This window comes from Centruroides sculpturatus, unplaced genomic scaffold, assembly GCF_000671375.1.
Source record: "Centruroides sculpturatus isolate CEXI.00-Female unplaced genomic scaffold, Cexi_2.0 scaffold378, whole genome shotgun sequence".
Classification (NCBI taxonomy): domain Eukaryota; kingdom Metazoa; phylum Arthropoda; class Arachnida; order Scorpiones; family Buthidae; genus Centruroides; species Centruroides sculpturatus.
The window spans coordinates 460,653-475,554 of NW_019384693.1; the positions used below are offsets into that span (position 1 = coordinate 460,653).

The 14,902-nt window shown below is 29.0% G+C and overlaps 1 protein-coding gene across 1 annotated transcript; it reads right to left on the reverse strand.

Moving 5' to 3' along the window:
• Positions 1-12,513: 12,513 nt before the first annotated feature.
• On the reverse strand, positions 12,514-14,756 carry LOC111627372. Its single transcript, XM_023370935.1, has 3 exons — positions 14,568-14,756; positions 13,876-14,144; positions 12,514-12,726 (listed from the first exon to the last, which is right to left on the reverse strand). Exons 1-3 carry the CDS (start codon positions 14,604-14,606, stop codon positions 12,651-12,653), a joined length of 384 nt encoding a protein of 127 aa, XP_023226703.1. The 5' UTR covers positions 14,607-14,756; the 3' UTR covers positions 12,514-12,650.
• Positions 14,757-14,902: the final 146 nt, after the last annotated feature.

Genomic DNA, 14,902 nt, shown 5'->3' on the forward strand with positions numbered 1-14,902 from the left:
TATATATATATAGATAATTAGTTTATTGATATGTACTGTACTGTTATTTACAAAAGGCTTTATGTGAACAAATTTAAAAATATGAAAATTTAATAAATTCGAATAAACAGTTAATTTTAAGAACTTTATTTTATAATTATTAACAATCTTATTATTATTATTATCATTAATGAACGTCATAGTATTTATTTTTATACTAATTTTAATTTTTACAAAAGATGCAAAAAACTTTTCCAGATCAACTAGCTAGTGCACGTGTAAACAGAATCATTATACAAAATAAATAAGAGAGAATAGAGAGAAACCATATTCCGTTGCCATATTTTTTATATATTGGCTAAGGCGAAAAAAATATACTACATGCTGCTAAAATGTGCTAGTTGCACCTGGGTACTAAATCATAAAACTGTAAAACCCTATATAATAGGGCAATGTAACCAATGTTACTTTACGCGGCCGCTAGCTGTGTTAATGTAACTAGTAAAAAATTAGAAACAAGGAAGTTACTCTCTCTTTAAAGCCAGTTTGCCATAAGAATTTCAAAGTGCTGCAGAACTGTTTTTACCAAGCCTCTCTTATAGTAGCAGAGCTCTTCCCTTTGCCACTATGTATTGTAAAAAAAATTCTCAACTACTTCATCAGAACTACAAACGTAGTTCTCATGTAGTAGTTTTTTTTTATTATACTTAATCATATGTAGAAAAACAAAACTTAATTATAGTGTAGTTAAAAACATCTATCTAACAACAGAATTACAATACACAACTGTGGTTCGGTGTGCAATTTTAGAATAAGTTTTAAACATTTTTCTATAACTTGCGTTAAATCGATGGTAGGAGAAAAAGATAAAGTATAGTATAATCCACTGACAATATGCACAGAACTGAAAATTCATCAACGTAATTTCAAAAGAACTACTTCATCAGAACTACGTTTGTAGTTCTGATGAAGTAGTTTAGCACTTTTTCTACAATACATAGTGGCAAAGGAAAGAGCTATGCTAGTATAAGAGAGGTTTGGTAACTTTTCAGTTTACAGTTATTAGAGTTTTTGCTAACAAAACAAAAAACGAAAATTAAGTGCTGCTGGTAAGTTACACACATTATTTTCAAGGACTTGCATACCTCGGGTAGATAAGAAAAGATAAGGAAATCATAAGAACAGAAAACCACCCAGCCATATGACCAGAGCATAACATTTGGGTATATTACAGTTCAGAGTTAACACGACTATAAATGAAGATCTGCAAGCAGCCACCGAGAAGAAAGCATAGAAACACTAACGCAGGGACAGTCTATGGGAAATATCTGGCTGAAGGAAAAAGCAAGTCTATGCTTACCCTACATAAAGCGTATATATATATATATATTTTTTTTGATTACTACAATAAAACTCGAAACATTCTGCACGTGCAGCCTGGTCAGCAAGTGCCAGAAGAATGGCATATCAAATGTCAGGAATAATGGCATTAAAAATTTATTATCGTTGGAAGAATGACGTGCCGGGAAACACTTCCTCTTATCAGAGTGCCAAAAACTGTAAAAGCTAGCGCTAATTACTATGTGGAAAACATTTTAAAATCAATATATCACATATGGTACAGGTTACAATATCGATTTTACAAAAATACAACATTTGTAATACAATTTGTGAAAAAATTTTTATTTATTACAATTAATAGAATGATATTTATAAAACTTTTTATTACAGCAACATTGTCGTTAACTCGTTACTTACTATAAAAAATTTACAATCATATCTTTTATTTTGTGGTAATTTTAATAAAGCTGCTTTATTACCTATCTATTTTAGACAAAGATAGGTTTTGTTTCAAACACAGTGTATTAAGTAAGTTATAGAATTTTATTGTTTCTTGTATAATGAGAAATATACGATGATGATATGAAATAATCTGTAAGAATTAAAAGTAAAAAGAACAATGACCAAATGATATTACATCAATCCTATTATATGAAATACATTTTTCATGATAAAATCAGAAGAAAAATTTTATTCCTTAAAATATTCTAATTTATTTTCGTTTCTTATGTTATATAATTTATGAGTTGTTGGTTAGTTTGTAAGATAAAGAATATCAAAAAATGATTTAAACTCATCATAAACAATATTTGTAAACCTGATTTTAGATTTGTGTGTGTAAAACTTCACGTAATGTTTTATTATATTGTATACTATTGAAATAGCCAATAATAAATTATAGATCGTTTATGCTTTATACAGAAAATATTTATTTAATATGCTCAATGTCATTTGTATATGCACAAATTCATTAAGTGCTAGTTTTGTGGAAACATAAAAAATGTTTTTACAAAAACTTTTCGTAAACACATGCAAAAGTAGTATTTTTACGATTCGTAAATATAGTACATTTGTATGTTTTTATGAAAAGGCTTTTAATAAGTTTGTGCATATATAATTAACTCTTTTATCTCTAAATTTCCACCAATCAGGAGTCAATCTGTCACACATTTGACGGGATCCACAAGATGAATCACACTTGGAATGTATCATTAACAGGCAAGATAAGATCTCTCCTGGGAAGTTGAAAAACTGAAAAGTTTATTTTCCTTTATCTTTCAATTTCTATTTTATGTAACGAAATTTATTACATTATTACAGATAGTTATTACGTTTGGTACAGAATTAACATTGATAAAAAATTATTAACTATTAAATATATACGTTGGGATTTAGTAGTGACAGGAAAAGTCACTCTTTTCTAATCTCCTTATTTTGACTTGTTTGGTGACTTAACATTGTTTGGTAGCGATTCCCATATACATATTACTTATATACATATTAGATCACATAGTAATTCGGATAGTAGAATTTTGAAAGTCGTTTTATTTAAAATGTGTTAATTTTTGCAATGATTTTAAGTTCAATGAAAGGCTACTAAGGATTCACAAACTTAAGGATCAAGTTGCTAGACACGTGTGTTGTAACTTATTATTCTTAAGCGAGTTATTTTAAGTAACACATCGTTAACATTTAAATTTTTAAATCTGTACAGCTGTTCTCATTCTATTTCACTTTACACTACACGTTAGAGAATCACCACTAATTTATGGAATATTGTTTAAAACTGGCCGAAACATTTAAGACGTCGAAGTTTACCAGCGAAGGTAAATAAACAAATAAAACTACTTTAAAATATATATAGAACTAGCTGTTACCCGCGGCTTTGCGCTCGCGGATTTATTTTGGGTGGAAAGCGGANTGCAATACGCTTAAGTTTTGGGACAGAGAGAAGTTTGATAAAAAAAAAATAAGATCATAAATGATAACAACAAATAAAATCTTCATTATTATCTGACCCCATTCAAGATATGATATGGAATCACTCTCTATCTCGCTACCTCAAAATTTCTCAAAACCAAAATTTAACAATCTTTAACATCTGTGTAATTAATTTATAAGGTCATCCAGTTGTGACTGGTATTTTATATTATGACTGATTTAACTTCAACGAATGAGAATTTTTTCAGAACCATCTGGTCTGGATTTTCCCGCGAAGAACCAATCCACGTGATTAAAGTTAGCATGTAAGCAAACCTTACAAATAGCTATCTTCTTCATTTTAGAGCCGTAATTCTGGTAATTTTACTGCTGAATGTTTCTGACAAAACAAACATTTGTTTAAATAACGTCAATAAAAATGAAAATTAGCGAAATTAGAGCTAAAAACGATGAAAATGGCGATTAACTAACTTTTATTTACATTCTGACATTGATTTAAGTGAAGGGCTAATTCTTATCGCAGTCAATTTCCCACCAGACGATTCTGAGAAGATGCTTACTCGATCAAACGAAATAAAAAAACTATATGTTAGCTAATTAGGCCCTAAACATCATAAAAGCTAATTAGATATAAAGTAAAAAGTTACAACTACGCGACAATCATATCGCATAGCTATCATTATTGTAAAATCTAATAATCTAAATTAATCTGATAAAATTACTTTAAATTATTATCTGCAATTATTATCTATTCATTTTTTATCGCTAAACAACAAAACAAAACTAAACCGAAAGCGTAAACTACATTTAAGCACTTAATTAAAAAAATTAAAAAAAGTATCAGAAGTCGTTTTTGACATCAGAAAGTAGCTTTAAATAACTTTACCAAAGGAAAATCCGTGTACTACAACTTTAGAACGATAAATGAAATTTGATATCAAACTTCCATTAAAAAACAATTAAAAAGCAATAAAGCGTGAAGCATGCGTCATTAAGGTAAATTAAAATCGCGGGAAAAAATGTTTGAAAAAATTTGGAGAGTTAAAAAACATTTAAAAAATTCAAAAAAAAATTTTGGGGGGTCTAAACGCCTGCGTTTTTCGTAACGCCATGTAATTTGCCCGAGATATCTCGGATTATCTCATCAAATATCAAATAAGATATAACTATTAAAACCGAAAATTTCGTGTATGGTATCCACAAATTTTCTGTAAGATTGAATTCAGTTATTTTTCGTTTAGCTCTCTTAATTTTTTGTAACTAACTGTATTTATTGCTTACACTATTATTGAATAAATAAAATTGAACAGAGTAAACGGATTGCGTGAATCTGTAGAGTTTTCGTGTCGATAAATGAAACATAGCGTGACTGAATTTTTAATATAAACAATATACTTCCATATTTTAAACAGATATAAACAATTTAGATATGAATTCTAAGAGTTTTTACTTTTATTGATCATATTGATTATTTAATGGTTTTAATAGTCTATACTATATAGCATTCAGACCAGAAAGTTTTTAATATAAAATATTACACTTATAATATATTTTTTTATAATATCATATATAGTCTGTATATTTCTGTGATGTATAAAATTATACAAATGGCGATCCGGCAAAAAATGATCTATCCTCATATTTTTACATTTTCAGACTTAGGATACCTTGAAGTCCCGAGAAATGCAAGAAAATTCAGCGATAAATTCTGTATGTATCGATGTTAATGTGTGTGGCACGACTTTGTTCATACGCTTTGTAGTATAATAACTCCTGTGCTTTTTGTTCAAAATTTCTGAAATTTTGCACGGAGGTTTGCATATTGGAGGAATTGTTTCTTAAGTTTATGTGTTGGTTTAAGTTTATGTGATATAAAGTGGAGGAAGTGAGAAATAATTGGAGTAGTGAGAATTTATTAGTGTCATATTTAATGACGATTATACTCGTTATTAGCATTTAAAACTTTTTTTATAAAACGAATCCCTTTTCATTAAATTAAGCGTTTTTCCATTTTATAACAGATAGAAATAAAATATTATAACAGATGGCATCAGGAAAATTTAAATGTCGACTTGAAACTTAAGCAATTTACTGCTGGTTTATTTCAAATTGTAGCCTAATAATTGAATAACTTTTCGTATAAGTAAACTATTTATTACAGATCAATGGTCATACTAATACAGCCTTAATATCTTAAGTAACAGCATATATAAAAGAGAGTCGAGTGGTTTGAAACAATAGACGTTTCAGTGCTGCTTCTAAAAAGTTTTTCTTTGATTACGAATAAATTTGCACAGCTTCTACTTACGAACTTGTTTTACTAATCTGGTGTGTTAGAGACATAAATGAAACCAGTACTTCCACATCGCCAGATCAATCTTCGCGTGTAAATGTAAAACGAACTACTGGTGTTTGGTATATTTAATTATTTAGTCACTGGCCACAGGTAAACCATTGAACATCTGTCATTAAAATATGTTATTTTAGTTAGTATAAACTTCACGTGAAACCTATTCAAGTTATAAGATAAATATTTTAGTTGTTTTAATAACGTCTTAATTTAAAGCAAAGAAGAACTAATATCATAAAATTGTTAAAATATGCAGAGTAATACTGAAAAATACAATACCTTATATTTGCCTTAATATACCAGTCTATAGTTTGCCTGTATATTGGAAATGATATTTTTTTAAACTTAGTTTAAATTATATAGACATATACTGTATACGTACGGGCTTATCACACCAGTGTACGAAATTAATTTGCAATATCTTTAATAATTATTTATCACCTTATTAAAAACTCTGCAATAATTTACGGCTCTTTTACAACTATAATAAAGAACTATCAAAATGCCTTTAAGCCTCAATACGATTTTCTTCAGTTGATGCTAATACAAAATTATCGAAAGTTATAGAAAATTATGGAAAATTATAGAAGACTAGCTGCAAGGACCCGCTTGGCTGGGTTTTTATTTGTGGGCAAAAAGTAACGATAGTGAAGATTAAGATAATTACATTATAGCCAATTTTACCCGTTTATACAAAATGCAAGAATTAGGTCTCCCGTTTCCAGACGTTTCCAGAGAATTTTTACATGAACATAAAAATATGTTCGATTTGCCGCAAAAGCGCAAAAAACCGCCTGTAAATCTTGCATGCCGCTTTATATTAATACTTCCTGGTCCCGATTCTATTTCTGAACGTCTCCTGTTCACGTCCAGTCAAACGAACTATTTTCAACGTTTCTGGAACGTTTACGATCGTTCTATAATCGAACCAATATTCGAATTTTATGTTCGAATTTAATTCGAACAAATTCGAACAAAACATTCGAAATAGAAAGCCACTTTCAACCACTTTCAGCCTCATATCTCCCGCACCCTTATAGCTATCGAGACGCAACCACCCCTATGCACGAATGGAGACTTGGGGCTACCACCACATACAAACACCATTCACGTGCGATGTGTAGTTTTGGCGGAAAAGTGAAATATAGGGACATACATGTCCATATATATATATAGAATAGATATAGATATAGATTATAGAAAATTACACAGAATTTATCGCAGAATATCTTCTATTTAATATTTACTAGTAATCACTTTGATTGTTTACTCGGTTAAAGTTTCGAAATGGCCGAGCTTGTTATTGTTCGTGATCCAGACAGACTCCTTACAGACAGGAGAGGACGGCAGGCCGCCGATTGCAAAACGTCACTAGTTATTGATTCACGGTAGTTCTCGAACGAAATAAATAAATAAAAGGAAAAGGAAACGATATCAACGTTCTCTAAAAGTCGTTCCTTTTTTGAACGAAGAAGTGGCGCTATTGTCAGCACTGACTCAACGTACTCAACACTTAACAGATATGTTGACCGCTTCTTTTTAATAAATTATGTGTAATTGGAACCACATTTGAATGAAAAATGGCAACAATGCAGGAAATGCAAGTTACTGTTGATAACAAAACGTATCACTTTGTGGTTGATGAAAAGACAGCAAAAATGATGACGGAGAGTAATATTTAAAAAAATTGAATAGCATTTCAAGTAAGCAATAAATTTATTGAAGATCATTTGGGGGATCTTTGTTGTTCGAATTTATGACCGAAATCGTCAGTGTGCTGACACTTAACAACCAATTGACATTGAACACTTAAAAATAGCAATTGTCACTGCTTGAAAATCTTGTCAAGCATCTATCATAAAAAACCATGTTGATAGCATACCAAATAGTACTTTTGATGTTATTAGTAAATGAAGTACGAAAATAAATTACTAAATTAAACTATTTTGTAGCATATTGTAGCTATTTTAATGCTACTATTTGTAGCTATTTTAATGCTTATAGCATACATTTACTAGTCGAATCTATACTTTCGTAGTGATTAAAATCAGTTTTTTTTACAATTTCTGCTGTTTTCTGCGATATAGAAAATTATGGATTACGAGAAATTATGTTTTTATAAACCCTTAAAAATATAACAAATATAGATACATCATATTTGTAATTCCTGACCTTCGTATAGTAAATTTGTTGCGGCTCAATACTTTTGTGGAGCTTTTATTATAGTTATAGTAGTGAAAAATGTACATTATAAAGTGAGAAGTATGGAAAAATTCTGTAAATTATAAAAGTACTCGTAGAAAGTATAATGAAAGGCTAATAAAACTAGAAAATAAACTTGTGAAAAACTTGGTACAAACAAACATTATGTATTCTAAAATAAATAAATAGTACAAAAATGGTAAAATATGTGACAACAACTGTGTGATTATTACAGATGATAGTAGGACAGCCGTTGTCACATCTGTGTTTTACGTTAAAAAATAATTGTGTAAATGAAGAATGTCGGAAAGAATTCATAAACGAGTTAAATTTTATATACGAATATCATTCAAAAGTATGGAACTTTAAGATAAATTGTCGTAGAGTTTAAAATAAAATATCATAACAGATAAAATTACACAATGTTTCAAACGATACCGAAATAGGTATTAGATATTTTATTATTCAGTTGAAAGTTTCAAAACTTCAGAAACGTAACAGTATTATAATTATTTTATTGACTTAATGTGTAGAGTACATATAAAAATTTATGACATATATTTTTAATATCGATATTTGAAACATATACAATCAAACCTCTAAATAATGGACATTTCTGACTAATGGCCATTGAGCTTTTTCTTCAAGAAAAACCACATACAATTAACCTGTAAGTACTGTGTTAACTGCAAAAAACGGCCATGTTGCATGTCTTTTTTCTTCTGTTTTGGGCGACAGCCACTAACCTATGATACCCCATGGTAAGTTGCAATGTGCAATGTGACATAGGTGGTAATTATATATATTTATTTATTCGAGAAAAATAATGCCTTCCGGGAGGTCTTTTAAGAGTAACTGGCCCCTATTCAGGCGTTACTGACGTGGAGAAAACCCGGAAAACTCCACGTGGCCAGCCTGTCGCGGCAAAACGTGAACCCACAGCCGAACTCCCAGGAGTCACGAACGGAACCACTTGGCCACTGCTGGGCCGTATTGTACATTTTCCTTGGTAGCCATTATTTACAGATTTGATTGTGTTTTCAATTAAATATTTAGTATAATATGTACACATTAATAAATAACAAATGAAACATACATTTCTGTTTAGAGTTACAACATTTGGAACTTGAAATTCTTCATATACTTGCAAATAAATAGTTGTGCTTATATAAAATATTTAATAATTATTGTTTAATTGTTTTATAATTTGTTAATGACTAATTTTAAAGTGATGCTGAATAAGTTACTGTAAAAATGGAGAAGTACAATCAAAAAAGATATTTCACATCATGGTATAAATTACTATATTTTTTAAATATTTTAAATTTTTCATTTTTTTTTCTCTATTATTAATGATGTCCTGAAATAAGTAATTATACTTTCTAAATTTAATTCATGGTTTTTATTCCGGTATATACTTTAGTCTAGTGTAATCTAGAGTAGAGGATCGATTATCCGACCCCCGATTAAATGTCACCTCGGTTAACCGACCGCGTTCTAGTCGGCAAATTCAAATGTCTGCTAGTGATGTGGCGCTACAATATTTGGCTACGTCTTGGCTACTTTAATATTATTTTCACGTGTTTTAGCTGGCAACACTGGCTCGACCATGAAAGGGAGCCAGTATTTAAACGAGGCTTAATTTTCTAATTTTTANTTGTACCAAATATTCCATCAAAATTAATCCATTATATGGATGATGATGAAGAACAAATTCTTGAATGTACAATATATGAACGTGAGACAAAGGTAGAGGTAAGTTTTTAATGTATAGTTTTTCAAATTTTTAAATAAAGATAAATGATAAACTATTTTACTTATATAAAAGTAAACTAATCAAATTTGGAAATTTATGATAACCTTATCTTTAATATAGTTTCTGTAATAATGAAATTTTAATATTGTAAATTAATTTTGTCTATTTTTAATGCTTTTGTTCATATACAAGCATTCTTCAATTTTCATATATTTGTCTTTTGAACAACTCAACAAAATATCAAGGTATCATGTACAAGAGAATGCATTTTTACATGATACTTTGATTCTTTAATTTGCTTTTGTATGCCAGATTTAAACTTTCAAATATCATATTTTCAGCTGACAAACAAAATATTTGAGCTATTGTATGAAGGCACTTTCTACCAGTTTTTGTTTCAACAACAGCAAAATTGATTGTAAAATTAATTTTTGTCTGTTTAATATATGATTTTAACATTTTAGATGATGATTTATGAATTGTTATACATATTTATTTCAAAAAGTTAAACCTTAATAAGAGAGTTTATAAATTTTTTTAGTTCTCTAAGAATGGAATTCACTTTATAACCTTTCTTGTGAATATCAACTGCTTAAAGTCGAAATAACAAAAATTTACCTCACTATGTAAACATAGAATTCTCCTTTGAATTATTTTCTTGATTAAATGCTTTTCGAGATGCTTTTTGAGATGCTTTTTATCTCATCTTCGGATCAAATCATTGAATTTAGAATGTGAAGCATCATTTAAGTGAAAGGTTTCTTTTTAACATCATAATGGAAGTTAAAATGGAATATTGTTTAAAGTTTTGAGGTGTATCAGATTTGAATGAAGACATTGGTTATCTTTTGATTTTGTTTTCATTTTATAATATGCCACTCTATTGCTCAAATTTCAGACATTTGACTTCTGTACAAATTTTTAGAAATGAATCAAATCCAAAAGTCAAGGATGCCTTTATTAGAAAGTAAATAATATCAAAAGAATAAAAACATCATTAGGAATTTGATTTCAATTTTGATAACTTTATTATTCTAGTATATACAGCAGAGCATCGATTATCCAACCTCCGATTAACCATCACATCGGTTAACCGACCGTTCTAGTCGGCAAATTTGAAATGTCCGCTAGTGATGTGGCATTACAATATTTGGCTATGTCTTGGCTACTTTAATATTATTTTTGTTAATTTTTTTTTTTAACTGGCATCAATGGCTCGACCATTGAAGGAAGGCCAGTATTTAAATGAGACTTAATTTTCTAATTATAAGCGGTTGTTTGTTTTGTGAGCAATAAAATAATTTAAAACTAATTTTTAACGATACAATAGCGACGATTATTATTTTAAAAAAATTTTGTTAGGTTTAACATCGATGAAAATTCAACGCAAAGTAGGTTAATAGCGATATACTAATATACTAATTACATGGGATTTAATAATATACTATACTAATAATGTATTTTACATACTTTTCAGTTATCCGACCAACCCCAGTCCCAAATTAGGTCGGATAATCGATGCTCTACTGTATTATGCGTTGTTATTTGCATAAAAATGTTGTCATGTCCCCTGTCTTAATGAATCTAGAATATTGGAAAAATTTTTTACTTTACAAACGAGACAAGCCTATTTCAAGACTATTACTAGTATATTACATATACTAGTAGAGGTCTTGAAATAAGAGTTTAGTACTAGTAAAAGTCTTGAAATAGGAGTTTAGTATTAGTAGTAATTTTGAAATAGGAGTATAATAGTGTAAGTATACTTGTATTTTAAATGATTTATACAGTTACCGAGTATTTGTATTAAAGTGCATCAAATATCAGTCTTAATAACGAGCCATTCGGTTTTTATTTTAGAGTAGTTTCTGGCTATTTGGACGCAAGCAATAGAAATAAAATAGTTACAATATGTGGGATATCGCACAGAATTTTAAACTCATTTAAACTACTGTGATTACAATAACAACAGAAATTTCATGCCGCCTTTTTTATGTTATATACACAAGCTGCGTATGCGAATTGTAGAAACCATACATCAATATGTTATGGAAATTGTGATAGTAATTTCAATAGGAATTGAATTATTTTTTGAAGGCAAACAGAAATCAACTTGAGTCAATGTAATGCCAACGTTCATAAAAAATTATCGTATCAAGACAATCATGTACTGTATCATAAGTTAATTACAATTTTTTTAAAGGATTAATAGGACGATTTCCATATTTTCCTACAGTTTTATCAAGAGTTGAAGGTTTAGATCCGACTGTAGCTTTTATAATACAGTAGAACCTCGATTATCCGGACTATTTGGGGATGAAGGTAGTCCGGATAAGGAAAAATCCGGATAATCGAAATAAATACTTTAATTTGTCTTTTAATGATAATACACGTTTTCTTTTCGATGACATATCGGTAATATTAAAAATAAATGCTGTATGGTACAAACAAACATTATGTATTCTAAAATAAATAAATAGTACAAAAATGGTAAAATATGTGACAACAACTGTGTGATTATTACAGATGATAGTAGGANTGCTGGGTGAGACGTTGTTGAAACAAAAAAAGTTATGCATTCCATCACGTACATAAACAGTGTCGTAATTCGCCAAGTGCAAATCAGAAAATCCGTAAAATTTTAGTTTATTTTGAACAATCCGGATAATAGAGGTCCGGATAATAGAGGTTCTACTGTATTTGATTATTAATTTACATGCAAAGAAATCAAAGACGTAACTGTCAATTGCTGAAACTCTGATTTATCACAGTTTATCAGTATTATTGTTTAAAACACTAAAATGTAATAAAAAGTTAATGAAATCGAAAAATATTTTAACAAATACAGTATTATTACCAAAATTTTCAAATATGATTAAATATTAATTAACAATATTGACTGGACTCACTCTGCATTTTTTTCTTGTGAACTTTTTTATCTTGTTTACTAGAATTTCTGAAATAAATACCACAGAAGAGAGCAAATATCCTATAACTAATAAATAGAGTAGACTGATAATATCATCTATTTCCAGAGGTTTTCCTTCATTAGTATGAATTGCATCATCATTGTAGAAAAGGTCACTTCTTTGTTTTTTTATTTTGCATGTCACTACGAATTTTCTCAGGTATTCCACTTTGTGCAATGAGATTTACCCTGTTATATATAAATATATTCTATTAAATTTTTGTATATGTTGAATAAATCACTTGACTTTTGATCTATTATATACAATATAAAATATCAATAATTATATTTAAATATGGCATTTTGAGGTAAATCATAGTTATGTAGTCAATAATACTTCTACAAGTTGCAAAATGAATTTCATTTAAAAAAAAAGCTAGTTTTATATAAATTATATAAGGTTTAATGTAAATTTTATGTAAATTATTATATTTACTAAACTTGTAAACTTGTACTAAACTGAAACTTTTTAAATATGCAATCTATCGCATTATAAAAACATATTAATTAGGATAAATATAATAAAACACGTTCTGAAGATGCATTACACATTCTAATTGCGTGATACTATTAATGCGTGGCTCAATGCCATTTGCATTGAAATATGTTTAAGTAATTTCGAAAATTGATATTTTAATAAGAAAATGATTGTTAAGAAATATTTTCAATTAAATTGACAGAAAAATTACTATAACACAAGGACAATCCCTCTAAAAAAAGCGCTACTTGGGAAAACTTTGAATGAGAAACTTTTTCTGTGGTTTTAAGCCGTTTTATCTATGAGAAACTATCTCTATTTATATGGTAGGGACAGGAAGTCTATTCTCTGTGTAATCTGCTTAATGATGAGAGGCCAACCGAAAGTTACCGTCTGTCTATGAAAAAAATCAACTTGTATAATTACCAATGAGCCTCAATCATTGATCGCTTAGTTGTAGCAAGTTACTTCCGGTTTCTTCTTTATTTATTAAAGATATCATCGCCATTCTGAACAGTGTTATGGAAGATTCACGTTCTGGTATTGCAATACCAAGAAATACGCTGTAGTAAGTGGTAAACTCATGATTATATACAGATTTTAAACAATACCGACAATTAACAGCGAAAAACTCGTTGTCATCCAGTGAAAGAGAATAAAATAAATACTATATATTACCAGTTACATTAAGCTAACACGCTAAAGCATGAGGGAGTGTGCTAGTTGATTTAGCTGAAATAATGTGACGTCTAACATAGATAGCTACTCGATTCTTTCCACGGACATGCCGTAAATATCAATGTTCAGTTGCATTATCCCCTGTTGAATTGTGTGATAAGAAACATATTTTTCATACTTACGTTTTAGCAATTTCGACAGCATAATTCACTTTGACTAAATTTATTTGAATGTACTCGAATTTCGTAAAAAGTATGTCTTCTGAAATGAAGATTTTTTCTTTTTCCCTTTTGTTTGTGCTCTCTTCAATTTTCTCTCTTGATGCTAGCACGGCGTGAGTTCCCCTAAGTACTTTTTTAATTGGTTTACGACCCGACTCTTTATACTTTTTGACATTTTGATCAAAGATTTCGATCATATCGTTTTTAATTATTGTTGTCTTGAATAATGCCTACAAATATATGAATAAAAAATTCATGTAAGTAAAACTACACATACAGCTTTACTATTCTTATAGAGAAAGTAATTTACTGTTGTAACTTTAAATTGCTTTAAAAAATAAGTAGTAACATATTAAACTATGACAATTGTTGATTTATTAGTTGTATAACCATTTCAGTTATAAAAAAACTGTTCTAGGTATACAAAGCAACAAAGTTTTTGTAAACACAGCTAGTATATTTACGACAATAATTTTATAAATACAGTACAAAACTTAAAACAATAATTATGTGTCTCAAGTTAATTTAAGGGATACGGTCTTTTTCATTTGCTAATTTTAACACTTGATATAATATTAAATATTTATTTTAGAATAATGCTGTATTTTAAATCCGAAACTAACTAACACCATTTTTAATAAAATCTTACTTACATTTTTAACACATCCATTAAAATAACGACATTCATCCATCCATGTGAAGTGATGTTGTATCGCCCCGCTTTCACTGAGTGAATCAATTCTTGAAATGTCCGAGGAATAACTTCGGTTCCAGGATTAATCATGAACGATGGCAAAGTGCCGACGTATGCTGATTTCAAGACAAATGCAATCAGGATCCAACAGCCAATTATGATACGAAACGTTAGGAGANTAATTTTAACACTTGATATAATATTAAATATTTATTTTAGAATAATGCTGTATTTTAAATCCGAAACTAACACCATTTTTAATAAAATCTTACTTACATTTTTAACACATCCATT

Coding starts and splice junctions, on each gene's coding strand:
- LOC111627372 (XM_023370935.1), bottom strand. CDS start 14,606: ATGGATGAATGTCGTTATTTTAATGGATGTGTTAAAAAT. Junction 14,145..14,567: donor TTAATGGATGTGTTAAAAAT/GTAAGTAAGATT, acceptor ATATATTTGTAG/GCATTATTCAAGACAACAAT. Junction 12,727..13,875: donor GCTGTCGAAATTGCTAAAAC/GTAAGTATGAAA, acceptor TATATATAACAG/GGTAAATCTCATTGCACAAA.